We start from the raw sequence: 27,908 nt of genomic DNA, 5'->3' as shown, positions 1-27,908 counted from the left end.
TGTGAATGTACTTAATGCCACTGAATGGTACACCTAAAAATGGTTAAAATAGTAAATTTTATGTTATGTATATCACAGTGCATTTTTTTTAAATAAAGGAAGGATAAAGAACCTTTTTTCTTGCAGTTTTCTAGTTGGGGTTTGGTTGGTAGGTGGGGAGGGAGTCCTACGGGGTACAAGAAGAGGCGAGAGGCTACAACCTCAATGCCATGCCTGGCTCTTCCCACATGAAGCCCTGTGGAACCAGGGAGGATTCACAGCTTACAATCTAGTGCCTCATGGGGTAGAAAGGGAGATGATCCAGTTACTGGCCTAGCACCCCTACCTCGTGTCTTTAGTTGCCAAGTCTAACTTTGCTTGAAAAGATACCCTCTTTTCCCAAGATGTGGGACTTCCAAGAAGACAGAAGATATGTGGGGCCCTTTGTTCATCCCTAGATGCTGATGTGAAGGGCAAGGCATGGATGGTCTTTAAGAATTATTCTGTCCACCCTCCCAGGATTAATGGGCATGAAGGTCAGATGCTTGCATAGGCAGTGTCTCTCTCTCTGCCCCCCGCAGGCCTACCTGGAGTCGGGAGGAGAGTAACAGGGGTCCTAATCATATGTGATAGACACTTTCCTCTCCATCCCCCTCCCCAAGGTCCAGTCCAAGATTCAAGTGTCCCAGGGTGTTGCGACGAATGATCTCCCAGCCTCGGTGACTGCTGCTGCTTTGAGATGTGGTCCGGGACAGGGAGGGAGTCGGGAGGGCCAGGGAGGCTCTGGCTAGAATCCCACTTTCAACCACAGAGGGCTGTTTCTCAGAAAGATGCTCATGTTCTTCCTCCTTGTCTGAGCCCTTGAAAGCTTCCACATAGCGACGTACTCGCAAAGCATTCTGATCTTGGTTGGTCTCAACTCTGAGGAGGGGAAAGGGGAGAGGACTCAGCTGAACTGGGGAGAGATGGGCCATGGGGAGAAGCAGAAGTGAGCGGGGCACAGGTGGGAAACAGGAGTGAGAGGAAAGGGGGAGGAAGTTAGCAGTGTTGAAGCCAGAAGACCCTCTAGGATCAAATGAAGGGAAGTAGAGGGAGATGGAGGACAACTAGGAGAGAGACCCAAAAGGCTGTGCATTCAGGATTTGGAGGGTAGTAGGGCTTGTGTGGGCGTGTGATGGTGGGGGGAATGTGGGTGAGTATGAAAGAGAAAACAGAGCCAATTAAAAGATAAGCATGTCGTCAGGATGAGAAGATGCAATTCAGGAAATAAATGAGAGAGGAGAGCCAGGTCAGGAGATGAAGGTAGAGTACGAAGGAGCAGGTTAGCTTCAAGGCTAGACTAGAAGCTTCAAGAATGTACTAGAAGTGGGGGTCAGGTGGAAACAAGACTAGACCAAGTTGGGTAACCCATGCCCACATTCGAGCACGGACTCATATTCTTAGCCGTTCACATTACTGCCCTTATGTACTCACAGCCTGACATCAGCTCTCAGCATTCTTTGCACCCCATCACTTCAGCTCCACCCGCCTCCCCCATACAGGCTAACGCAGTCTCGCTTTACGGAGTGATGACATCTCCTTTGGGTCCAATTTGGGATCTCAAGAGTGGAGAGGAGGGTCATAAATGTGGATCCAGTCACCCTTGTTCCCATGGCCTCACACTGGTTGACAGTTCACATGTCTACATTGTCACTCACCGCAGGAACCAGCGGTCCCCCAGCCCGTACTTGTACCCACAGATGCCGGAGCGAGGCCACAGGGTGCGAGGCATCTTCCTCTCCAGCATCACCGTGGTGGCCACGACCTAGGAGGAGCCAAGAGATAGAGGAAGAACTCAGAAAGAGCCATGAGGTTCAGAGAACCCTGAGGCTACTGACGGAACAAAAAGGAACCTGTGGGATGAGGACGCCAGAGATCAGTGGAGGTGACAGCCACCTACCCGTCCCCTAGCCTGTGGGAGGTGCCATGCTACCTGCCTTTCTCATCACCTGCCATAAAAGGAGAGGATATTTTATGAGTGCTTTGAATAAAACAGTGACCCCTGCATTACTATTCAGATTCTTGGAAAATTAGTCACTCCAAACTAATCTCATTTCCTTTTTCATATGAAAGCCATAAACCAATTATCTTGATTTAAATAATATGATTAAATAGGCTCTCTATGATCTTGGGGATGAAATGCTGCTGCTGATATTCAGGGAATTTGCAGCAAATTAAATAAATACCCATATGCTAAGAAGGAAAAGGGTGCGTGAATGACTCCAAACTTGGGAGGGGAAGTTCTAGTGGCATGTCACATGTTCTGTCCTTTGCCCAGCCCTCATTAATTACCTAGAGGAAACATAGAAGACAAGCTTATCAAATATGTCTGAGACACAAAACTGGGAGGGATATGTAATATACAAGATGACAAAGCAATATAAAAATGATCTCACCAGACTGGAATGCTGGTCAAAAACCACTAACATGAAATTTAAGTAAACCAAATGTAAGGTCCTACATTTATGTATAAGACTAAAGTATCTTTCAAAAAGACACATGCACCCCAATGTTCATTGCAGCACTATTTACAAAAGCCAGGACATGGAAGCAACCTAAATGTCCATCAACAGAGGAATGGATAAAGAAGATGTGGTACATATATACAATGGAATATTACTCAGTCATAAAAAAGAACAAAATAATGCCATTTGCAGCAACATGGATGGACATAGAGATTGTCATACTGAGTGAAGTAAGTCAGACACAGAAAGACAAAGATCATATGATATCGCTTGTATGTGGAATCTAAAAAAAAGGGTACAAATGAACTTATTTACATAACAGAAGTAGAATCACAGATGTAGAAAACAAACTTGTGGGGATAAGGGGATAAGGCGGGGAGGGAGATTGGGATTGACATATACACACTACTATGTATAAAAATAGATAACTAATAAGAACCTGCCGTATAGCACAGGGAACTCTACTCAATGCTCTGTAATGGCCTATATGGGAAAAGAGTCTAAAAAGAAAAAGGACGGAGGTATGTATATGTATAGCTGGTTCACTTTGCTATACATCTGAAGCTGACAACATTGTAAATCAACTATACTCCAATAAAAATTTAAAAAAAGAAAGACTAAAGTGTCTGTGTTAAGTACAGGAAAAACGGTAAAGGAGCTTAGCTAAGTCAGTCATGTAACAAAGATGCGGGGGTTCTAGTTGATCATAAGCCTAGTAAGAACCCATTGCATATTTTCTAAAAGACCTGATGCCATTTTAGGTGCTATTTATAGTATAGTGTCCAAAGCAAGGAAAGGCATGACCCCTCTTCATGCTGCATTCCTCCAATCATATCAGGACCATTCTAGTTTTGAAAGGCCCAGGATATAGTAGGTCTGAACAGAGGGTCAGTCAGGATGGATTGGCCTCAGGAAGCTTGATTAATTGAAGGAACTAGGAATCCTTAAAGTAGCTCAATTCTCCACTTTGTCTTCTTCCACCCCGTCTTTCTCGGTACTCCACGCTTCTCTTGGCCTTCTCTCTGTTTCTTAGCTGCGCCGAGCTCCCTCCAACCTCAGGATTTTCTTTTCTTTTTTTTTTTTAAAGATATGACTTCTTTTTTTTTAATATAGAAATTTATTTTATTTATTTTTGGCCACGTTGGGTCTTCGTTGCTGCACGTGGGCTTTCTCTAGTTGCGGCGAGTGGGGGCTACTCTTTGTTGCGGTGCGCGGGCTTCTCACTGCAGTGGCTTCTCTTGTTGCAGAGCATGGGCTCTGGGCGCACGGGCTCAGTAGTTGTGGCTCACGGGCTCTAGAGCGCAGGCTCAGTAGTTGCGGCGCACGGGCTTAGTTGCTCCGCGGCATGTGGGATCTTCCCGGACCAGGGCCCGAACCCGTGTCCCCTGCATTGGCAGGAGGATTCCTAACCACTGTGCCACCAGGGAAGTCCCCAACCTCAGGGTTTTCAATCATCCTATTCCCTGTCCCTGGACAGCGCTTTTTCTTTATCTTGAAAAGGACATTTATTGTTCTCCTTATGCCATTGTTCAGCACCCCCGCCACCTTCTTCTGGTAAGAGAACCCAGCTTTCATTTAGAGAATCACTCTTTCTCTACTCTGAGTCCATCAGTTAGAGTAGACTGGACTTCACACAGCCCTGGTTAATTAGTCTATTCTCCCCCAAACTCCACCACCACCACCACCTGCGCCTATGATCAAACTTGTTGCAATGAGATGGGTTCAGGGGGCAGGGGGAGATGCTCTTTTAAAAGCTACAGATCCGATCCACAGCATTGGGAGGCACACAGAATACAATAAGAATGAGCCCTTGGAATTTGGAACACAGTGCACCTGCTCATTCCTTTGTAAGTTTAGAGCTTCTCTAAGCTGTCTCACCAACATGATGTGAGAGACTGACTTAAGAGAGGACAAAAGAGAGAAGAACAGAAACCGAAGTATAAAATGGAGATCCAGACTCTGGCCAGCCATGTCTGAAGCTGATTTAATTCCTTAAACTTTCCAGTTATGAGGCTCAACATACCCTCTTCCCACTGCCCATTTTTTTTTAAGTCTATTTGGTTTTCTGTCCCTGTAGCCAAGAGTCCCAATGGATGCAAATCCTAACCTCCATCCCTTCCCCTCATTCTTCTTAATTGACCAACTATTACCCATGTTTAGGCGCTCATCTTAAATGTCACTCCATCAGGAAAGCATTTCCTAACTTTCCAGTCAAACTCCTCTGTTGCCTCCTGTTTTTAGCATCTTCACCTCTCTATGACACGATTGCTATTCTAATTGTACAGCTTTCTGTGAAGTCATTCATTTAATGTTTGTCTTCCCAGCCAGACTGTAAGCTCCATGAGGGCACAGACTACATCATCATGCCTGTGTCCCCAGGTCCTAGACATTTTCCAACACAAACCAGGCTCTAAATAATTATTGCTAAGAATGAAAAGTCTGAGGGGATAAATGATGACTGTCTTCAAATATCTGAATGGTGCTCCTATGGGAGAGTGTGTTCTGCATTATACAAGAAGAAAAACTTGGGCCAAAGAGTGGAATTACAGAAAGATAAGGTTTCAGCTCAATGCAATATGGACTTTTCTAATAACAAAAACTTTTGAAATGTAAAAAAGCTCTCTCCTTCCAACCTCTACCCAAATCCACATGATAATAAGATCCTAATCAGCATTAAAGAAGATACTGAATGATCCTCTGTCCAATAAATGAGTGTATGTTGGGTAGGAGCTCAACTAGAAGACCACTAAAGGCACTTCCAACTCTAAGATTTTATTAGCCTATGATGATATAAGGAAAAGATTATGGAGAAACAGTTATAGAAGCAAATAGAAGATAAGATCCAAATTAAAAACTAGAACATATAAGAACAAAACAGTTCCTAGTTCCCACTGGATTCAAGGTTGACTCCTGAATCTACCCTTCCTCTGCGCTTTTGGGAGTTGATCCTAACCCTATCCTACCATCTTACACTCTTTTAGATAAAAAAAGACTTTAGGCTAAAAGTCCCCTCCATCTATCCAAAAGTACCTCTGTTGAAGTGACAGCCCCACAGGGTTGTTTCATGACTCTCCTAAGAGTCATCTACCGTGGCATATTCCACTTTGATTTTTCTCTCCATCCCCTGCCCCTTAGTAAGACTAACACTAATAACAATAGCCAGGACATGGAAGCAACCTAAATGTCCATCAACAGAGGAATGGATAAAGAAGATGTGGTACATATATACAATGGAATATTACTCAGGCATAAAAAAGAACAAAATAATGCCATTTGCAGCAACATGGATGGACCTAGAGATTGTCATACTGAGTGAAGGAAGTCAGACACAGAAAGACAAATATCATATGATATCACTTATATGTGGAATCTAAAAAAAGGGTACAAATGAACTTATCTACAAAACAGAAATAGAGTTACAGATGTAGAAAACAAACTTATGGTTACCAGGGGGTAAGGGGGGGAGGGATAAATTGGAAGATTGGGATTGACATAAATACACTACTATATATAAAATAGATAACTAATAAGGACCTACTGTATAGCACAGGGAACGCTACTTGATACTCTGTAATGGCCTATATGGGAAAAGAATCTAAAAAAGAGTGGATATATGTATATGTATAACTGATTCAATTTGCTGTACACCTGAAGCTGATACAACATTATAAATCAACTATACTCCAATAAAAAATTTTTTTAAATAATAATAAAAAAAATTAAAAAAAAAAAAAAAGACTAACACTAATGAACTCACCTGGGCCCTCCAGAGCTCGTCCTGTTCATGGGCCACCCGCCAGTGTGTGTCGCCCATCATGGCGATGAACAGGTTGAGCATAAGCAGTGTGGCGATGATGGCGAAGGCAAAGTAGACGATGCTGAACATGTAGGGCAAGTTCACATCGTAGTTGGCAGGCCCATCGATGATGGTGAGGAAAAGCTCAAAGGTGCTGAACAGCGCCATGGGATAGTCATAGAATTGCCCCAGGTTGGATGGGTCCTCTGTCTGGAAAATGATAAAGAACGCTGCTCCGCCCACGAAGAGGGCATGGAGATCAGGAAACGGGGAGTTATCACAATAAGCATGGGCCTGGTCAGCATTCATTCTACCTCCAGTATATATCTCCATACCTTTACACACAAGCACATATAGGCACACAGGCACATAAATGTAGAATTACACATATAAGTCACATTTTCCCTGTGGACCTGGCTAACCCTCAGATGTCCTATGACCAAGTTTATCATACCAGTAATACTCAGAATTTAGCAAATATCTATCGATCGATCGATCTATCAATATAGTATATGTCACCTAACTGGGTTTTACATTTTAGAACCAAATATTTAAAAGGCAAGTTGTTACAAGAACGCATGGAATCTCCAACAATTTTAAAGAACTGAGCACATGAAAGGGCTAATAGAAAAGCACCTTTAAAAAAAATCTCAGTATCCTCTAGATAACCATCCATCACTCTGAGATTTCCTGGGTGAGCTTGGACCATCATAAAAAAGTTTTCCCTGCTCAGTGTGTAGCCTACTTGATGGTAGTGGGCATCCTAGAAACTTACTACAGCGTTAGAACCTCTAAAAGACCCATCTCTGTGAGGGGAATGGAAATATAAATAAGGTGACCCCAAGAGCAGAACTTGGGTCTATGACAAAGTATGGCTTTGCAACAACAAAGAAGAGATGCTTTAGGAGATCTACAGAAAAAGACTCTGTTATAGTTCCTCATTTTGCATAAGTGTAGCTGCAGGTGGAGTAGAGAGTGGGGAGGAAGGGTACATGAGGAATCCTCCAAACAGGCAGCCTATCAAAGTTTGACCCTCTCAGAGTTCAGATCTTGGTGTAGTTTTTCAGTCTACTGTTTCGTGGGAACCCCCATTAAGCAGGGGAATGCCTAGGACAGGAATGGCGTCCTTTGTACTAAAAGTCATTGTCTTTAGGGTTGTGGGTCTTCACATGTCATCAGGTGCATCCACCTGCCTTATGGAGGTTCAGCTGCCGACATGGAGGACTGGGTGAGACTTGCTGCCTTTTGTTCTTCCTTCCTCTTTCTGCCTTTCCCTAAGAACTGTCTTCCACTTGTTCGTTTGTGCTCTCCCTCCCTCTGCTCTGTCTGTTCTGTTCTGGATGTTTCCTCTCCTCCCCTCTCTGACACCCTTCCCCTGTGCCTTGGGCCGTGACTGGGTCCCCACTGGGCATTCTTCTTCCAGCCTCTCTTCACAGCTCTTCTGCTTTCCTTTCTCATTCTTCACAATCTCCAAACCCTTTTTCTGTACCTCCTTTTTCAAATTCTTTTCTTTCAACTTTGACCACACATAGGGGAAAAAGGGCACCTTATGTGTTATTGAATGCTTTTCAGCATTCAGCATTCAATTCTTCTTCTGAAGTGTAAACATAGTAGATTAAATACTGGACTTTTTGCCTATGGCACCTTTCACGACTGGCCAGTCTTTCCTGTTTAATATTCTTCTCTCTCCAAAGCCCTTTTTCTATCTCTCCTTTAAAGATCTTGCAGGGCAGTTAGTCAACATGAATGTTATTGGCCCAGAAATTCAGAGCACATGAGTCTACTCTCTAGGCCACCCTGCGTGACCCAGATCCTAAGAATGCAAGTGTGTTTTTTGATTCACTTTCCACCAGGGGGAAAAAAAGCAAAGGGGATTGCAAAGGAGAAATAACTGAGAGCAAGAGTGAGAGAGAACTTTCTGGAGAACCGAATCCGATGATCTGATGGAGGAGACAGTGGTGCGCTTACCTGAGGCAAATCCCACAATAACCACAGCCATCAGCCAGCAGAAACGCAGCAGGTCTCCGAAAATCATCTACAGAAAACAGAGAGAGGAGGGAGGGTGGAGGGAACCTTTCTCCACCTGCCTCTCTGCAGCTACTGCTGATAGATTGGAAGTCACCAGAGTTCCACCAGATCCACTCCGAGCAGCATTTTCCTTTCTGCTTCCACTCCCTCCCTCTGTCTGGGAAAGGTCCAATGTCTGAAGCCAGAGGAAACTCTGGGGAAAGCACTGACCTTCTGGATCATGATGGTGAAGGGACCCAGCATCTGGAATCCTCGAGCAAAGTACATAACACTGCACCAGCCCAGCACCAGGGCGAAGGACATAGGCACCACCTCCCCGTTGGTGTTGGAAAGCCGCATCACCATGGTCACCAGCACCAGCGAGGCATAGGTGATGCTGGGGGTAGAGCAGAGATGGGGGAAGTGAGAGGAGGGCTGGGAATATTCTAGGTCCCCTTCAGCATGGCACTGACTTACATGGGCCCCAAACACTCAGGCTCAGTCTTCATACCTAAACACATACACCGTCACACAGACAAGCCCACTAGAGAAAAATCCCTGGAAGTGAGAGTCCCAGAGAGGGATTGGGAGACCTGGGACATTTCTGGCAAGGGAAGGCAGGGGGCTGGAAGGAAGGACGCTCACGTGATGACATGGAACGGCCCCCCGAGGATAGTCTGTCCAAAATAGCGAGAGAAACCAACCCTGAAGATATCCGGGATCTGGGAAAAGGCCAGGAAAACAAAACAAAACAGAACAATGATCGATGTGGACTTCAGTTCAATCTGAGGCCTCAGGTGGGTGGCCTCCGCCTGAACGCAGCTGCACCTCACCTCTAGGAATAGGATGATCACAGCCCCGAAGATGGTCATCAGCTCCCCCACCAGCCGGATTTTATCCTGCTGAGTCACATAGGCCTCCTGTGGTGAGAAATTCAGGATAAGAAATGCTTTCTGATGGTCTGAGAGTCAAATCCTTTTGAGTAAGTGGTCTAAAGCAGCTCAACTCTATCCAAGATGAAGAAAAGCTCCCCTGACCAACACCATCAACACCCCCCCTGCCACTGTGGCTCAGTCTGTGACCAGGGCATTAAATAACCAAGGCGTTAGTCTAAGTAACCAAGGCTTAATATACATATGTTACATATACTAACAACTTGAGTAACCACCTAGCAAGTCACCTCTTATATATATGTTGTGAGCAGTTATTTATGATAATGTGTGTACTGAGGGGCTGAGGTCACATTTCAGAGCATCAAGTTAAGAAGGCTAAACCAACAGGAAGAGGTATTAGTGGTTTGGACTGATTTCAGCTATGCTGAAAGGCCAGCTTTTCCAATCTCATTGCGGTTCCCAGCAAGTAGAATATAAACACATCACAGAATTCAGGTTCCCGTATGGACCCAGAACCTGTTAGCTCCAGTGAAACCTTGAATCAGTCACTAAAACTCCCTGAGCTTGGGGTTTCTCATCTGTAAAATGGAAACTATAATGCTTACCTCCCAGGGTTATCGTGAAGACCAAATTAGATGTATTTGGATGTGTATAAACCACAGAGCACTGTACATATATTCACTGTGGTTTTATCATGATTTGGCAACATAGAAAAGGGCTAAAGACACTATACGGATTTCAGTTCTGAGGAAAGGCCCCGCCTTATCCTGGATAGTAGGTGTAGAAGTTGCAGTCCTAAGGTCAAGATGCAATAAAAACCATCCTGCTTCTGCACATGTTACTTCACAGGAAAAGGCTTGCAATATCACCCAGATACAGCAATAGAATTCTACAATAATTCTCCTTAACTTTTTTGAAGTTATGAGCCCATCTGAGAATATCATAAAGACCACAGATCCTCTTTCCAGAAAACTGTGTTCATATATACGTAATTCCCACGTGAAATTATACAAACAATTTCAACACATTCGAGTACCCCTTAGACTTTTGGGAACTCTATCCTCCACGGTCACATCTCTGAATTGTGCACCGAAGACAGGAGTTGAGAGTCCCTGAGGGTGAGCTAAGCTGGGGAGGATGTGATCCCTCATTAAGCATGAGAAATGCTAATCATCTCTGTCCTGCCGATAAACTGGAACTTCGCAGAATCCCTCTGCAGGCTACTTCAGCAGTGTACACCCTGGTCCAGTGAGAGGCATAGCTTTTGAAATAGGAAGAGATGTTATGTAGTGGGAGGTGATCTATGGTATAAAGAAGGCACCCACCAAGCGTCCTGTGGCCGCTCAGAGGGTGTGTGTCAGCTCAGAAGAAGCCAAGGATATAGTCTTTAGGGAAGAATAGGACCAGACTTACCAACAGGTGGTGGAAATGTTTCAGGTAAATCATATGGGACCAGGGAAGACCAGAAAAGGAGTTGGTGACTACGTATCTAGTAAACAATATGATCTAACAACCTGTAACTAGATATCAGTTCCTTTGTTGTTGTTGTTTAAAGAACTGATGTGCTGTAAACTTCTCTGACGTTTATCTCTCTTGAGAAACTGGCAAATTTTATTTTATCATATAGTGGGACATTTCCCTTTTGCCTTGCTTCCAAGGAAGCTCAGAGTTCTCTTTTTTTTTTTTTTTTTTTTTTAATCCCTAGCTCAAACAACTATCTTTGCATCCCCTCTCCTCCATCCTAAAATTCAGGTCATGGGTCTGGTGATCTTAATGTTCCTATAGCATCTGTCTTTCATTGTAAAACAGGTCAACTCCTTTTGAGAATCAGGTAGTAGGATAAATAATAAGTTCATTAACTATAGGAACAAAATAACATTAAATATAGAAATAAAATAATGGCATCTGTGCCATATATGTGTCTGTACAAAATTTTTAAACCTTTAAAAAAACTTTGGACCTTGGTTGCATACGTCTGGAAAACTGCCACCAACCTTTTTCTTTGGCTCAACTAAGAAGAAAAGGACTGCTCTAGTTGGCCAGGAGAGTTGTGGGAACCAGAGTGCCCCTAGAGGACAGCGAGAGAGTGGCATCAGCTTTCTCCCTCAGGAGATGAAAAGGCAAAACCCTAACTAATGGAGAACACTGGGGACAGTTTTGGTTACCGTAATCTCCTTCTGGGGCTGCCGCTCACCAGCACCGCTTTGCTTGTTCAACAGGTTCCTTTACGAGTAGGAGTTCCCCTGCTCAAGCTCACCAGTGAGTAACAGAGGTGTCCAGAGACCCCAAGCTTTTGCCTCCGCTCCACCTGGGATCTGATTGCCCTAAAGTAGCTGCCTCTGCCACTCTGTCCCCAAAGGTCCTCTATTTAAAAGCAGAACGCCTAGGGCCACAGCCTCCTGCGAGCCCCCTTCCTTGCTGCTCTCCAAGACAGCTACACAGACCCTTTAGTAGGGTTTTAATTTTTTTTAAATTGCTCTCTGGAAAACAAAAGGTAATATACATGTGCAAAAGTTGCAATGAAAATAATGGTAGTTCATACAATTCAGTAGCAAAAAACCCCAAACAATCCGATTAAAAAATGGGCAGAGGGCTTCCCTGGTGGCGCAGTGGTTGAGAATCTGCCTGCTAATGCAGGAGACACGGGTTCGAGCCCTGGTCTGGGAAGATCCCACATGCCACGGAGCAGCTGGGCCCGTGAGCCACAGCTGCTGAGCCTGCGCGTCTGGAGCCTGTGCCCCGCAACGGGAGGGGCCGCGATAGTGAAAGGCCCGCGCACCGCGATGAAGAGCGGTCCCCGCACCGCGATGAAGAGTGGCCCCCACTTGCCGCAACTAGAGAAAGCCCTCGCACGAACCGAAGACCCAGCACAGCCAAAAAAAATAATAAATAAATAAATAAATAAATAAATGGGCAGAGGACCTGAATAGACATTTTTCCAAAGAAGACGTACAAATGGCTGACAGGTACGGAAAAGGTACTTAATGTCACTAATCATCAGGGAAACGCAAATCAAAACCACAGTGAGATATCATCTCAGACCTATGAGGATGGCTATAATCAAAAAGACAAGAAATAACAAGTGTTGGCAAGGATGTAGAGAAAAAGGAATCATTGTACACAATTGGTGGGAATGTAAATTGGTGCACCCACTACAGAAAACAGAATAGGGGTTCCTCAAAAAACTAAAAATGGGACTACCACATGATCCAGCAATTCCACTTCTGGGTATATATCCAAAGGAAATGAAAACAGAATCTGGAAGAGACGTCTGCATTCCCATGTAAATTGTAACATTAGTCACAGTAGCAAAGATATGGGAACAACCTAAGTGTCCATCAATGGATAATGGATAAAGAAGATGTGATATACATATATATACACACACATATATATATACAACAGAATATTATTCAGCCATCAGAAAAGAGGAAATCCTGTCATTTGTAACAATATGGATGGAGCTTGAGGGCATTATGCTAAGTGAAATAAGCCCATCAGATTAAGGCAAATACCTCATGGTATCACTTACATGTGGAATCAAAACAAAACAAAACAAAACAAAAAGGCAAACTCCTAGAAAAAGAGAGTAGAAAAGTGGTTGCCAGGGCATGGGGGTATGGACAAAATAAGGAGAGATTGGTAAAAGGGTACAAAATTTCACCTATAAGATGACTAAGGTCTGAGGAGCTAATGGTAAAACAAGGTGACTATAGTTAATTACATGGTATTATACAACTGCAGTTTGCTAAGAGAGCAGAACTTATTCTCACCGAAAACAGAAAAGGTAAATATGTGAGGTGATGGATGTGTTAATTAACTAGACGATAGGAATCCCTCCACAATTTATACGTGTATCAAATCACTGTGATGAACGCTTTAAACATCTTATAATTTCATTTGTCAATTATACCTCAATAAAGCTGAAAAAATGATGATAGTAGTGGGCTTTTAAAACATTTTTCTGGGGTTTCACTGGTGGTGCAGTGGTTGAGAATCTGCCTGCTAATGCAGGGGACACGGGTTCGTGCCCTGGTCTGGGAAGATCCCACATGCCGCGGAGCAACTAGGCCCGTGAGCCACAACTACTGAGCCTGCGCGTCTGGAGCCTGTGCTCCGCAATAAGAGAGGCCACGATAGTGAGAGGCCCGCGCACCGCGATGAAGAGTGGCCCCCGCTTGCCGCAACTACAGAAAGCCCTAGCACAGAAACGAAGACCCAACATAGCAATCAATCAATCAATCAATCTTTAAAAAAAAAAAAATTTTTTTCTTTTCTTTGATTTCAAGGGGAATTCTACCGTTTCACACTCATGTGTAATGTTGGCTCTCATTTGGAATAGATACTCTTTTCAAAGTTGAGAAAGATTTTAGTGTTTTAAAAATGGACAGCGGCGGGCTTCCCTGATGGTGCAGTGGTTAAGAATCCGCTTGCCAATGCAGGGGACACGGGTTCGAGCCCTGGTCTGGGAAGATCCCACATGCCGCAGAGCAACTAAGCCCGTGCGCCACAACTACTGAGCCTGCGAGCCACAACTACTGAGGCCACGCGCTACAACTACTGAAGCCCACATGTCTAGAACCCGTGCTCTGCAACAAGAGAAGCCACCGCGACGAGAAGCCCACACACCGCAACGAAGAGTAGCCCCCGCTCGCTGCAACTAGAGAAATCCCGCACGCAGAAACAAAGACCCAATGTAGCCAAATAAATAAATAAAATAATAAAAAGATAAAATAAACAAAATAAAAATGGACAGGGGCATTGAATTTTAACAAATGACTTTCTAATGTCTGTTGAACTGGTAATAAGAACGCCCTCTTCATCAACCACCCTTGCTCTTCTAGAATTAAACCCTAAACTCAAAGTGGTAATGAGTTTTTCTTTGAATTTTTTAGAAGTTTATTCTTTGGGGATTGTATTAAAGATTTCCTGTCTATAGGCAGAGACTGATCTGCAGCTTTCTAGATTTGTGGTTCTTATGAAAAGGTTTAGGGATCAAGGGTATATTTAGCAAAGTGAATTAACAGAGACACTCATTTTCAAGGTCCCGTTCATTTAGCCTCCCAATTCTTTCAAATGCTGCCCTGGCCCTCAATCCACAGCACCACTGCCTTAATGCAAACCCATGGCACCCTGCACCCAATCCCCCCTCACCTCGCTTTTGGACTGACCTTTCTCAAATGCAAATATAACCCCATGGCTTCTCTGTTTAATGCCTTTCCTAGTTCCACCATGTCTTTGGAATAAAAATGAGGGGGAGATGGGAGTGATGGGTATTCTCTAAATCCTTATCATAGTAGAAATTCAATAGCTAATGTCTAAATTTAATTAATGAATAGAGATAGAAGTGCATCATTCAGCAGTGCAGAGGTGACAACAGGGGTGAAGAACTTAAAGAGGTAAACACTGGTTGCCTCCAGGAAGTAAGGCATGGGTGAGGCGGGGCAAGCCAGTGCACTCTTGGTCTTCATTATACCTGCCGTTTGATTTTTAAATCATGGGCATGTATTCTTTTACTTAGAAGTGCTCATAGGGAGATAGGAATAAAAGATAAGACTCAGACTACCAAGCGTGATGTACAGAACCCTTGCTGGTCGCACACGTGTTCTTTTACTTAGAAGTGTGCATTGTGAGATAGGAATAAAAAATAAGACTGAGACTACTGAGCATGAGGTACAGAACCCTTGCTGGTCTGGCTCCTGCCCTAGGTCCCCATACTCTGTGTGAGTTCTGGCCACGTTGAATTATTGGGGTCCTCAGTTGTTAAGTCAGGACTTCATGTGGACTGTGCCCTTTTCTTAGAATGCCTTCCTCCACCCCATTTTTCTGGTTCACCCTCAACCTCAAGACCCAAGTCACAGCATTCCTCCTGGGTCTCCTTTCCTGCCCCTCCTTGGCCAGGTCAGGTGTCTCCCCTGCAGGATCCTGGTGCCGGTCTCTGGTTACAGCCCTTCCCAGCACACTGCAGTCGTCTGGACATTCCATGTCTCACCAGGAATCTTAGAGCTTCCTGAGAGCAGGGACCTCTAACTTCTTCTTTTTATCCACAGTGCACACATAGCAGATGCTGCATTCATAAGGAAGGAAAGAAGGAAGGAGACAAGGGAGCAGGTAGACAGACAGGTGCATGCTGAGCAGGATCTAAGAGTTGCAGAAGGGAGGTAAAGGGGAACCAGGAAGTGGGAACCAGGAGGCAAATGGCAGAAAGGATGACAATGAAGTGGGCTTGTCTGGAATTTCCAGATTCCTAGCTCAAGGTCGCCTAAGCAGGCTCAGCTAATAATGCACTGAGAAAATACTCCCCCTCAGCCCCTTTAAAAAATAAATGTCATTCAACAATGACTGGAATCCTTTACTTCTTTACATGGCTTAGGATTTTAGGAGTTGTCCACAGCCAGATCCCCTGCGGAGGCTGACAGGTCCTACTTTGCTGAGAATTGGCCAAAAGAGAGTGCTTTCACTTCCCAGCTGACTGAGCTCATTGTCTTGAAGGAAATGCCCAGAGAGGGGTGGGCCTAGCTGAGGCTGGGTAACACTGTGGGGAAGGGTGGGGAGCAAGTGTAACCATGAGGAAGGGGGAACGCACCGGAAACAATCGTCAAACCCCATCCTAGACCCTCTTTTTTCCCCAAGATTCTTACAGAGGAATTAAGCTCCCAGAAGGAGACCTGCTGGTTCCTAATGAAGAGTTACTCTCATCCTCTAAACTTGGGAGCAGGGGCTCCTAAGCAGGCTGCCCATCAGAATCAGCTGGGAAGCTTTGTTACAACGCACGTGTCCAGGCCAACCCTGAGGACTCTAATTCAATTCGTTTGGAGCAGGGACCCAGCACCTTCTTTTTTAGATGTAAATGTTTCTGCTACGTACCCCCACTTGAGAACCACTGGGCCAAAAAGAGAGGAAGATCTCCTGATTTCCATCTAAGTCTACTTTCCAAGGGCTTATTCCATGTCCTAGCCCCTGTGTTTTCTCAGGAAGATGAACTTGGGAAAGGTCTGCTCGTTCCAGAGGAGTCTTTACCCATTCCCACAGAAGCAGGACATGCCCTATCCACCAAAAGGTTAATCACATCGAAACTGGCCGAGTATCAGAACTAGAGCCCAGACAGTAGCTCAGTAGCTAGAGGTTGGAGACAATCCCAGATCTGGCTCCCCACCCCTGCTCTCCAGCATTCCTTATCTTGGCAGGGAACTATCAGGTGTGCCCAGGAACAGGTGAGTGTGCCAGGCCCTGGCTAGCTCTCAAAGCCTGGAGACATGAGCTCCTCACGCAGTGGATCCTCCAAGGAAGAAGCCTGGAACTGAGCACATCACTCTGGAGGGAGAAATGGCCTGGCTTCGTATTAAAGGTTCTGAAGTGAAGCAGACCGGGACCCTTACCCCAACGCTGCCCTTACTAGCTGAGTGTCTTTACCGAAGTACTAAACCTCTCTTGACCTCAGAGTCACCATCTTTAAAATGGTTATAATAATTTTATTTACTTACTAAGGTATCTATGAGGATCAAATGGTGCAATGCTTTGTCATCTGAAATGTGGTCCATAGAATCACAACATCAGCATCACCCAGCCATGAGTCAGAAATGCAGAATCTCAGGGCCCACGCCAGCCTTATTCTTAGAATCTGCATTTTAATAAGATCTCAGAAGCACTGGTAAATGCACATCAAGTGCACAAAACAAACACCCAGTAGATGTTATTTTTATCTACCAGGCTCCCTGCTTCTCCTCACCTCTGTCTTGTCTTTAATTTGCTGCGCTTGTTCCAAAGTGAGTTGGTTAGGACCCCTGAGTAAAGCAGCACAGAGTTGGAGATCAACTGGGTTTTCAAATAGCTGTAGTGCTTTGGATTGTCGAGAGCTTATGAGGAATTGTGATGTGTAGAAAAAGCAACCCCACTGACCGTTACAGGTAGAGGATGATTTAAAATAAATGGAACCTATGAGTCATTCCTGCCACGTCCTCTCCCTGACTATCTACATCCCATCCACTGTGCAGTAGTGATGATTTTACCTTTGATAAGTCCCCTGACGCCAACCCCTTCTCTCCATCCCCCCATCACATCCTGAGGCCAATCCACCATTATCTTTGCTCGCTGAACTGTAATAGTCTCTTAACTGGTCTCCCCACATCTTCCCTGGCCCCCTCAAACCTGTCCTCCACCCTACAAACAGAGACATTCTTCTGAAACAAAAGTGTTATCAAGCATCTCCCCTGTTTAAAATCCTTCTGAGCCTTTCACTACCTTTAGGATAAAGAGTAAAATCCTCCGTATGGCCTGCAAGGTCCTGTATAATTTGGGAAAGTTTTGGGAAAGATCTGCCAGGACAACCTCATCTGGAGGCCCCTGCCCAGCTCCCTCTACTCTAGCCAGTCTTCCTTCAGTTCCTAGACACTGGCAAGGGTCTTCCTGCCTCAGGGCCTTTATATATGCATCCTCTCTGCCTAGAACTCACTTTCCACCTTTAATTCATACCCACATCTTAGGTCACTTACCTTCCTCAGGGAAGCCTTCTCTGACCTCCCAGAGTGCCCAGGCCCCTGTTATAAGCTCTCTCAGCACCCTGTCTGTTTTCTCATCATAGGAAAAAATCATGTGAATTGTAACCATCACAGGTTGCAATATCTATTCATTTAATTAATGTCAACCAGTCTGTAAGCTCCAAAAGGGCAGAGGCTACTTGCGTTTTGCTCAGACCAGGTTGAATTTCCAACACCTACAGCAATGTTCAGGCCCCACTAGGCTCTTGGTGATTACTTGTGTAGTGAATGAATTAGCAAAGTGATTTTGGGAAAAGGGCAGCGGAGAGATCAAGGAAATCTTCAAGACACCAAAAGGAAATCTGATGATGGCAGATCAATGCCCTCTTGCTGAACAGCAAATCAGGGCTCTAAATGATCAGAGTGATCGACTTCACACTGGAAAGCTGAGTAGATCTCAAAGATGAAGCCAGAAGCTCTCAGTCCGAGCTGAGAATGAGAATCACTCAAAGAATTTCTTAAAAATACCATTGCCTGGACCTCAGCTTCAGTCTTTCTAATGTATCAGGTGTGGGGCAGCTTAGGAACCAGTATTTTTACCAGCCTCCCATGTTTCTAATGTGTAGTCTTGGTTAAAAACTACTGATCTAGCAAGAGATAGGATCTGCCCAAGGTCAAACAGCTATTTGGTTTCAGAGTTAGGACTCAAACCTAAGCTTCCTAATCCCAGACTTTGAACTTTCTGCTCACCTGGAAACCTAAGAGAACTAGGACCATAGTGCACGGTGTCCTGCCTACACCAAGTAGACACTGAATGGAGACAGAAAATGAACTCTAATTAATTATAGAGTTCTTGGGAAACCCTGGAAAAGCCTAACTTTTATGGCTGAGCAATGAGGCCTCTTAGAGTGAAGACACTGACATATCTCCAAAACTGCACAGAGATAAACTGACTCTACCCTCATATATGTCTGCTTTTGTGTAGCTTGTGCCACCTCATATAAATAAAGGAGTATTTTCTTTCACTTCAACTGTCTTGAGATGGTGTTCTGGGCTACTCTCATGGAGCCCAGCGACTTTTCTAGATCCCATGAGACCCAAAGAGGAAATCCTACAGTGACCGAGAGCTCCATATGCCCAGATTTATTAATATGATTGGATACAAAAGTATTCATTTAACTAAGAAAAAGCTCCATGGGCTAATTAACGTGGCGACAATTGCGTTAATCAAGTCAAGACCCTGTATTGGTACATTTTCATTTTTCTAAGACTTTCAAGTAATACAAATGTAGAAAACAAGAATTTCCTATTATTTAACAAATGTGGCACATCGTGAAAGCAGAATCTTTCAAGTCGTGGTGATGTGTTTGGGAGCCCCCGATCTCATCCCAACTCATCCGACTGAGTTAAGAGGAGCATAGGGGTTCCATCAGCTCAGGACTAAGGCTCAAGGGGTAATGTCAAAAGACACAGACCTTCACTGATGTTCTTTGCTATTCAAACCTCTTAGGGCAGCAGTCTTAAGTCCACTCCCCCACCAAGAAAAGAATATTTGAAAGTCAGAAGTCTTCTATTTGGGCCAAAGTGGCTTTAATCGAAGTGGAAGGCAAAAGGGTAAAAATGCCAAAGGGGACAAGGAAGGAAAAGGAGAGCAAACAGAAGGAAAGTTCGTGCACTCAGCTATAATTATGCTTCTTCACCTAGTCCTGAGGCAAGGGGAGGGATCTCCTAATAATAATTTAGACTATCTGGGCCAAAGGAACAGGTCTGTACATAATTAGTCCTGCCCCAAAGAGAAAGAGACACATAGGAAGAAGACTCAGTGGTAATCAGTTGCTCAGCACCACCCAACTCTTAGGCTAGAAGGCTATCTACATTCTAGATCCAGAAAATCCCCCAAGTAAGTTTGAAACAAAGGAAGGTTGGAAAAGAATGCATCTGAGGAAATAGAGCCAAGAACGCTGGAAAAGTCCAGCCACCCCCACGTTTACCCATTCCCTCCGTCGCTAGCCACTCGCCTGTCTCAGCTGGCCATCTCCTAAATGTCCTTATTTCCTGTTGTGTGGTCTCCACACCAGGGACAACCTTCATGTCTAGTTTGAGATGCATGGAACACAACCTACCCTGAGCACGCCTCTGCCCGCCTCTAACAAGGCAGCCCCACCCGACTCAGGCTTGTCTTCTCCAGGCAGCAAACCCTGCTTTGTGAGACACAGAGGCTCTGGATACAACAGCACCCTGTATACATACGGAGAGGAAATTACAGAAGCATGGAGTGTCTTGACCTACTGCAGGATTCCGTGAGGCTCTTTGCCCTGTTCTTTCTCTGCGCTATCTTTGGTAGCACTCTCTTTGGTCTAACTTGACTCAGGTTCTTTGCTCCTTAACTATCCCAAACTACCCCTCTTCCAAGTCCAGGCTGAGCTATACCTGTGGCTGGCCCATCCTGCATTGGGCATACACCTCCAGTCATCAAGCTCTTACTCGCCTGGCAAAAGTCTTCCTCCTCTGTCTTTTGCTTTCTGCCCACATGCCTTCACTCCTTTTCAGCTATTTTCAGGTCACTAGGACAAGAATTTTGGTTACCTGTTAAACGAACCCAGTGTTGAATGTATATGCCCAGAAGTACGCACGAGAGTCTGCTCATTCTGTCATGCCAAGGGGTTTGCTCTCTTCAACAACAGACTCTGACATCTACTCCACACCTCTACTCAGTCATCCTCACCCCAGGTCTCTGAAGGTGACCCACAGAATGGCAAGCCCACAAGAGTAGAGGGGACCTTAGAGACTATTTACTTCCACCTGCTACCCAGTCCAGGCGTCCTTCTGCAGCACACCTGACAGGTGGCCAGACAGCTGATACATCGTTGCCAGTGTGCTCGCATTGACAGTGTGCAGAAGAGAATGCAGGTCAGAAAGATGCCTGTGTTGCCCTAACAGACCAGAAACAGACTCAGAAGTGGACCTGGAGCACAGTTTTCTTCCCTTTACAACAGCACGGTTTCTGCTGAAGGTCACATTTACAAACGTCTGGTCCTCTTTGTAAATGACAAGGAATTTTACAAAAGTGTGACGTTTTTAATACCAAGCATTCTTTCAAAGTTCACAAGAAAGCCACTGTTCCCTGGACAAGTCCACTCTTACTCATTAAGCCCCCACTCTGGTCCCCTTCTCTCCCTCCTAATTTCTGTCTGGGTGGTCAGAAGCCTGCCCCTGCCAGAGCCAAGCGAGTGGTATCTTTCCCAGGTAGCGTGCTTCTGGTTTCCAGCGCCATCACCCCACACTATCAGCTCCCTCCATCCCCTTTTGAGAAGAGTCACCTGGAGCAACTTCTGCTGGAGGATGGTGATGTCTCGGGAGGTGGTGCGGTTGCCGCTACGGGACTTGAGAGGGCGATGGATGCAGCACATGGTGAAGCAGATCATATAGAGCACGTACAAGGCCCCCAGGATGCAGAAGTACGGCCGCCCATACTTCCTCCACTTGAAGCTCACCAGCTGCTTCACTGGGGTCTGTTCCAGGATCTGGCGAGCCTGCCATGGAAGAAGAGTGCAGCTGGGGGTGACCACCGTAGCGAGAAGCAGCGCTGGGTTTCCCACTGGGTCCCAGATGGGCAGGGTCATGATCACCATGAGCATCATGCATTCAGTTCGTCCGTCATTTCTTTTACAGACAACCAGTCAGCTTCTACCGTATGCTGCGCCTCATGGTAGCGCTGTAGATAAACCATGACAGAAGTAAACACCAGGACCTATAGCACCACAGAGGCTCTGAAGGATGAGTCGTAAATGGTTGAGTGAAGGGACAGTTAGGCAAGGTCATTCCATAAAGTAGCAGCAGTTGCCAAGGCAAGAAGGTGCGAGAAGACATTGGCAGATGAGGTGTGGCTGGGGATATGGCAGAACCTGTTGGAGGGGTGGGCAGGGGTTATCATGGGTGAAGCAGCTAAGGGCCAGATCATGGTACCTCGTGAATGTCAAGGTAAGGAGTTGGACTTTGTTTTCTGAATGCAATGGAAAGCAATTGGAAGGTTCAAGCAAGGAGGCAGTCAGATTTGCTCTACAAGTATTGTGGACCTGAGAGGAGCAAGAGAGGACACAAAGAGTGGGGCGCGGCCATAATCTCAGCCAGGTGGGCTAGTGCTCGGATGTAAGTAGGCAGTGAGATGTTAAAGATGCTCTGAGAGAGGATGATGGACAGCACAACACATCTGAGAAAGTAGGAAAAGGCAAAGTCAGAGCGTAGCTGGCGGGAGTATTCACTGGCAGAAAGAATACATTTTCCATTGAGCCTAGAGGGAAGAGGAGAGAGACAGTGGGCAGTTTCCAGATCTGTTGGGCAGGACAAAGCAGGAAGTTGAAGAAACTCCAGCCAGACAGCCTCTATTTTCATCATAATGAACGAATCTGGGTCTCCTGATAGAACTGAAGGTGAAGGCAGTGAGGGATATAGAAGGGGCTAGAAAGGAATTTTGAGGGAATAGAATAGTTGACCAAGACAAGAATAAAACCTGTAGCGGAACATTGAGAAGCAGCTGAAATCAGAGACCAAGGATTTGTGGTGGCACAATCCACCAGACGGACTGGGGTTCCAATTCCTAAGAAATCCTGCCCCGAGGAAGTTCATACCAACCAGCCACTCACCTTTTCCTCTGTTCACTAGTACCAGTGATCACCCGAGTTGGGCTCTAGAAGGGTTCCTAGGAAATTGTCAGGTGGCAGATACACAATGGGAACTACATTTTGCCACCATCTTGGAGGTTCCAGAAAACACAAACTATTTTATTCCCCCTATAAGTCTTCAACAAACTTTCCTTTCCCTCATATCACTCAATCCAGTACTGTCTGAATGACCCACGTGTTTTTCCGTCTCTGGAAAGCTCTTTTTCTTCATCTTCCTGGTGATTCCCAACTCCTCCATGAAGCCCCAGCTCAAGCACATCCTCTGTGACATCTTCTCTGGTCTATCCAAGCCAAGATAAACCAACCTCCATTCTGCTGCCACTGTGCATAGTACAGACCCTTTTGATGGTTTATGTTGTACCCTATTACAATTATTGAGGACAGGGATGGGCAATTGACAAAGTTGATTGAAAGGAACTGTGTTTTATTTATTTCTGTATTCTTAATTCCTGGCACAGTGGCTGGGACACAGCAAGAAGCTCAGTATGCTGAAAGGATGAATGAATGAATGAATGAGAGGAAGCAATTTCCATTTGGAGAGTTCCTCATATGCAATGTTAGTATGAGAAAGGTAAGTGGAAGGGACCAGAGCTAAGCAGAGGGAGAGTGGAGTTAGGAAAGGGGTGTTGATTGGCATTTTCTCCCAAAGGTCCCAGGAGTCTGTCCTCATCCCCATCTATTACAGGGCAGGGAAGTGTCTGTAGCCCAGGACCTTAGCAAACGGACAGGCTCTGCACGGACACCTGACAGCTCCTGATCCTCCATGGTATCCATACCTCTCGCTTCTTGGAGGAGACCACAAGCTCTAGAAATGACACGTCCTCTCCCCAGGAGTCGATCTCCGTGAGGTCGTAGAGAGTGGAGGTCACCGGCCCGCACATCCACTGGATGTGCTTCCGCTTCTGCATCAGGTGCTGGAACATCTGTGTGGACACAGGGGTGAGGTGGGGGGGTGGTCAGTGTATAAGGAGCAGGTCAAGGGCAACAGCATATGCTCGCTTACTCCTTGGGACTGACAGACAGTTGAGAACTGACAAGGCTCTGCTGACATGAACCTTTTAATTTTTTGGCTACCTTTCCTTCCCACAAACCCTATAAAGATCTGAAAGAAGAGAACAAGCGAGGGGAGCAGAACTCTGGGTTACCACAGCAGATATTCTCAAGTAAGATTCTCTAATCCTCCTGAGTCAGGAATTTCTGAGGCTGAGGATTTCAGTGATGGTGTTGGGAGGTGAGGGACCACCACCCTTCTGGGGAGTTTTGGAAAAAGGGTCATGAGAAGGACACGGTGGGATTGGGGGAGGGTCCCTCACCGTGGTGTTGCCCTCCACTCCAGCCAGCTTGAAGGGGGTGAGGCCCTGGTGATTGGGCACGAGGTCCAGGGACTGCAGGTGGTCCCCACGCCCGTCGTAGGACAGCAGCAGGTTGTACATCTGGCAGGCAAAGGTTTTGTTGGGCTGGAGAACGAGGATGTGCAGCACGGTGTTTCCTGGGGGAGGACGCGGGCTGTCACGCGGCCACGGGGACTAGAGTCCCTGATGCTCCCCATGACCCCCACCCCCCAACCCCGGGTGGACCTGAGGGCTGTCCCGGCCCCTCCTAAGCAACCCAGCTGCCCCTCCAGCCCGGCTCTCACCCAGGGAGTCCTGGGCCCGGATGTCAGCGCCGTGCTCAATGAGCAGCCTCACGATCTCCTCGCTGCCCACGCACGCCGCAAAGGACAAAGGGTGCTCCCCTGGGGATGCAGAGGGCCCCGCGGCTTGAGAGTGCAGGCTGGGATGGGCAGTCTCTCCAGGGGACTGCCTCTCCCTCCCCACCTCTCAGCTCTGGGCCTGGGGACACTTGTCAGCAGAACCAGAGGCGGGGACGGTGCAGAGGGCGGACCCCTCCCAGCTTCCCCAGGCAGGGAGCCTCCTCCGCCTGCCCTCCCTTTGCTCTTGGCCCCTCCCCATCCTCCCAGCCCTGGCCCTGGCTCTCACCAAAGTAGAGGAGGTTGTGGGGACTGAGGCAGAAGGCTGAGCCTACCGCCCTTGCAGAGACACTGGCCCCGTGGGCGAGCAGGGCTTTCACCAAGTTCACGTTCTGGTTCATGACGGCTATGTGCAGAGCCGTCTGACCTGGACAAGAGAGCCCTCAGTCATGGGGTCTGTTCCCGGTTCTCTCGGAGACACAGCATCCGCCTGGCTTACAGGAGATCCCGGATAGATCCTTGCATGGATTTCTGCCCTCGACTCAGCAGAGTGGTGTGAGACTGAGAACAAGTCATCCCTCCAGCAGTTCACTTAGCTGTCCCCACCTCGACTACTGGGGGTGGCATATAAAGGTAATCACTCTGTGCTACTATGAAAGAAAGAGAGTTCTGTCCTTCAGGGAACATGAAAGGAGTTGAAGGGAAATAATAAATGGCTCAAGAAGGTCACGGATACCCAAAGCCAAGACCAGGACCTTTGCCTTCCTTCCAACTCAAGGGAGACCTTCCTGAACCTCCATCACTCCTTCCCCGACCTACCCTCTGAGGCTCATTTTAAGAGATGACTTCAGACCTTCTCCTACCTGTGTCCACCTTGAAAAACCGTTCAGGCTCCTCACCTACAAACGGCTCACAGATGGCGGGCTCCTTGACCAGCTCCGGGGCGGCCTCCGTCAGCACCATGGCGGCCTCGAGATTGTCATAGAGGGCCGCTATGTGCAGCGCTGTCTCCCCCAGAGCTCCTGGAGTGGAGGGAGACACAAGCATCAAACACTTCCCAGAGACACGCTCCAAGGCCCCTTTGCAGGAACCCTCAGAGCCCTGGGTAGGGGAGGGGCGGGGGCTTCTGCCCCATCTCCATCACATCAAACTCTCATCCCACCTCGTTGCCGAAAGTCACAGGTTCGGTCCTGCAGAAGTTTCTTCAGGACACACAGGTCATTGTCCTTGGCTGCCCGAAGCAGAGGAGACTCTCGAATCCTGGGAGAGGAAGAACAAGAGTCAGGAAGAGACAGAATGGCAGAGAGGTCAAGGGCAGAGAGACACAGAGACAGTGTGTGCCTAGTACAGACACGGGTCACACAACATGTGCAGTGACCCATTGCAGCGTTGCTTCCTGGACTCTAGCTGAGGGTCAGCCTGGGGCAAGAGCCTGTCTCAGGGTCCCCGTGTGGTCACATCGTGCCACTTCTTCCCATGTGGGGGGCCTCGTGGCTCAGCTGAATGAGGGGTGGCGTGCCTGAGGGAGGAGGGCTCGGGCCACGGAAGGAGTGGTCCTGGTGGGCCTGGCCGAGTCAGTCGAAGCTGAGTAAATGTTTTGGGAACTTGGGGATCTGGAGCAGGTGGAGGAAAGGGAATTTCTGCCCGATTTCATCCCTGCTCCCAGGTCTGCTGAACCAGCTCTCTTTAGCCAAGGGGAGTTTGAGAGACCAGAAGGGGGCTGAGAGACAGGCCAGCTCTTAGAGCTAGGAGACTTGGGAGCTGCCGAAGTTCTGACTCTGCTGGGGGCTGTTTGGATACACATTCCTGCTGCGGGGAGGCAGAGTTTTGAAGTGGACCATGAAGGATCTATCCCTCCTATGGTGACCCTTAGACTCAAGCATCTAAACACACTGTCTGTAGCTGAGGAAGAGCATAGCTGTGAGCTTCTCTGAGCATGTGCGTCTCGGAGTGGGTGGGAGGAGCTTGTGGAGATATCCATCCTGTAGTACCTCTGCGGTTAAATCTTTGTTTCTCCCCCGCCTGGATGAGCCAAACAAGAGAGAAAGCTGAAGCCGATTCCTGCTGGGCAAGTATGTGTTGGCTCTGAAGGTGAACACAGGGATGGTAGGTAGAGGGTCGGGAGGGGAGAGGTGAAAGGCAGGAAAACAGACTGACCGGTGGTTCCTGTGATGTCCCCCAGCCCCCAGTTCCTCTCTTCCAATGGTCCCAGGAGCCAGGGGAAAGAAGCTTTTTATTGGAAGGAGAAGTGCTGATTTCAAGGTAGGGCTCGGGTCTGCCCCTCAGGGAAGTGCTCTCCAGGGCAGAGAGTGAGGGCCAGCTCCCTCCACTATCTCACCTAGACCCTCTGTGTGAGCGCATCCAGCTCAGAGCAACCAGGGCCAGGATTGCAGGGTCCACCCCCCGTGCTAAGGGCTCTGCTCACAGCCTTGGTGCTCAGGCCTCTGGCCTGGAGAAGCCACTGCCCGTGCGTCCAGCCCCGGCTGCCCCCAGATCTGCTAACGACAGCTCTCCGATGAGAGACAGGTCCCCCGAACACCCCGAGGCAGAGGCCTGCCTTCAGGACAGGTCCCTGCCCCGGCTAGTCTTCCAGGGTCTGGACCTCAGGGCTGGCCATGAAATGCTCTGGCCCCCGGGGGCACCAGTCCTGCCTGATCTGCCCTAGGAACAGGCCCAGGCCTTATTCGATCTCTGTCTCCTCGGGACCTAGCACAGCCCTGCACCCAGGAGACTCAGTAGAAGATAGATGGACTCTATGAGTCCCCCCCTGGGCCTCCCCAGTGTCACCTGGGTTTCCCCGCTCAGCTGGTCAGCTCCAGGTGTTACACAGACCAGAGCTCTCCTCCCCCGTTCGCACGTCATCACCTCTCCTTCCCGTTAACAGTAATTCCGCACTCTCTCTTCAACCAACAAGTGTCCTAAAACCCACAGGATCTCGGTGCTTCCCCGGCACCCTGCTCTCCACCAGTCCGCACCCACCTGCCCCGCTCCTCCCCTGCCATACACCCTGGCTTCTCCTGCCTGGCCCCTCTGGGTCCCCCGCTGCCCTCCTCCACCAGGTAAGAGCCCTGGCATCATTCTGCCCCCCCTTCCTGCGGCCGGCCCAATGCCACACCCCCGTCGGCACTGACAGAGCAGCCGGGCTTTGGCGACAGGTGCGCTGGGCCCATCCCGGTGCCTGGCACTGAACTCTGGACTGCTCTGGCAGGGAGACAGACCCAAGTGGGCAGCGGGTCTGAGGCTCAGGGAGAGGAAGGGCAGCCTACCTCTTCTGCTGCAGCATGTACGCCTCGTCCAGATGCTGAGTCCAGTCTTGCTGTCCCCCCAGCCAGGAGGTCAGAAGTTTCTGGAGTTGGATCCAGAGTCCCCTGGCCTTGGGTGGAGGAGGCCCCATGTCTTCTCCTTTCGGGCACTGGCAAGTTACGGGGATGTGGTTCAGGGGAGCTGGTCTAGGACTCTCTAGACTAGCAGCAGCTGAAGCGGAGGCGAGCAGGTGGGGGCTGGGATGGAGACCGAGTGTACCTCCTGGGTGCCCTGTGTGCACCGTGGGCTGTGGGGTGTGGGGACGTGTGCACGTGCACTGAGGAGACTGGGGGCCCTGCCGGGAGAGAGAGGCTTTACCTGGAGGGGGAGGAGCTCTTTCTAGGGAGAGCCCCTGGGGCACAGAGCCTGCCCCAGAGCTGGGAGGGGAGGGGGAAGGAATTTGTTCCTATCAGTGGGCTAGGGCGGCTGAGACCGGGAAGGGAGAGGGGCGTGGCCCAGGAATCTGGACTGGGAGCCTGGAGAGAGCCTAAAGGTGGGTCCCACAAGCCAGGTGAGCGATTACCTTGGGTGCAAGAGAGTACAGAAGCGAAGCCCTCCAGCTCCGCAATCAGGCAGG

General features: G+C 47.7%; 1 protein-coding gene across 1 annotated transcript; it reads right to left on the bottom strand.

Annotated features, from left to right (window-relative positions):
* Positions 1-31: 31 nt before the first annotated feature.
* Positions 32-27,908, bottom strand: TRPV5 (transient receptor potential cation channel subfamily V member 5). The gene is made up of 16 exons (XM_007184688.2): positions 27,855-27,908; positions 27,295-27,440; positions 25,191-25,288; positions 24,928-25,050; positions 24,318-24,455; positions 23,975-24,073; positions 23,652-23,827; positions 23,115-23,261; positions 20,977-21,189; positions 9,120-9,206; positions 8,932-9,008; positions 8,518-8,683; positions 8,248-8,314; positions 6,241-6,509; positions 1,677-1,783; positions 32-900 (listed from the first exon to the last, which is right to left on the bottom strand). Exons 2-16 carry the CDS (start codon positions 27,420-27,422, stop codon positions 600-602), a joined length of 2,196 nt encoding a protein of 731 aa, XP_007184750.2. The 5' UTR covers positions 27,423-27,440; positions 27,855-27,908; the 3' UTR covers positions 32-599.

This window comes from Balaenoptera acutorostrata, chromosome 7 (genome assembly GCF_949987535.1).
Source record: "Balaenoptera acutorostrata chromosome 7, mBalAcu1.1, whole genome shotgun sequence".
NCBI classification, from domain to species: Eukaryota; Metazoa; Chordata; class Mammalia; order Artiodactyla; family Balaenopteridae; genus Balaenoptera; species Balaenoptera acutorostrata.
Note: the sequence above shows the minus strand (reverse complement) of the source record. Positions and strands in the feature narration are given on the sequence as shown.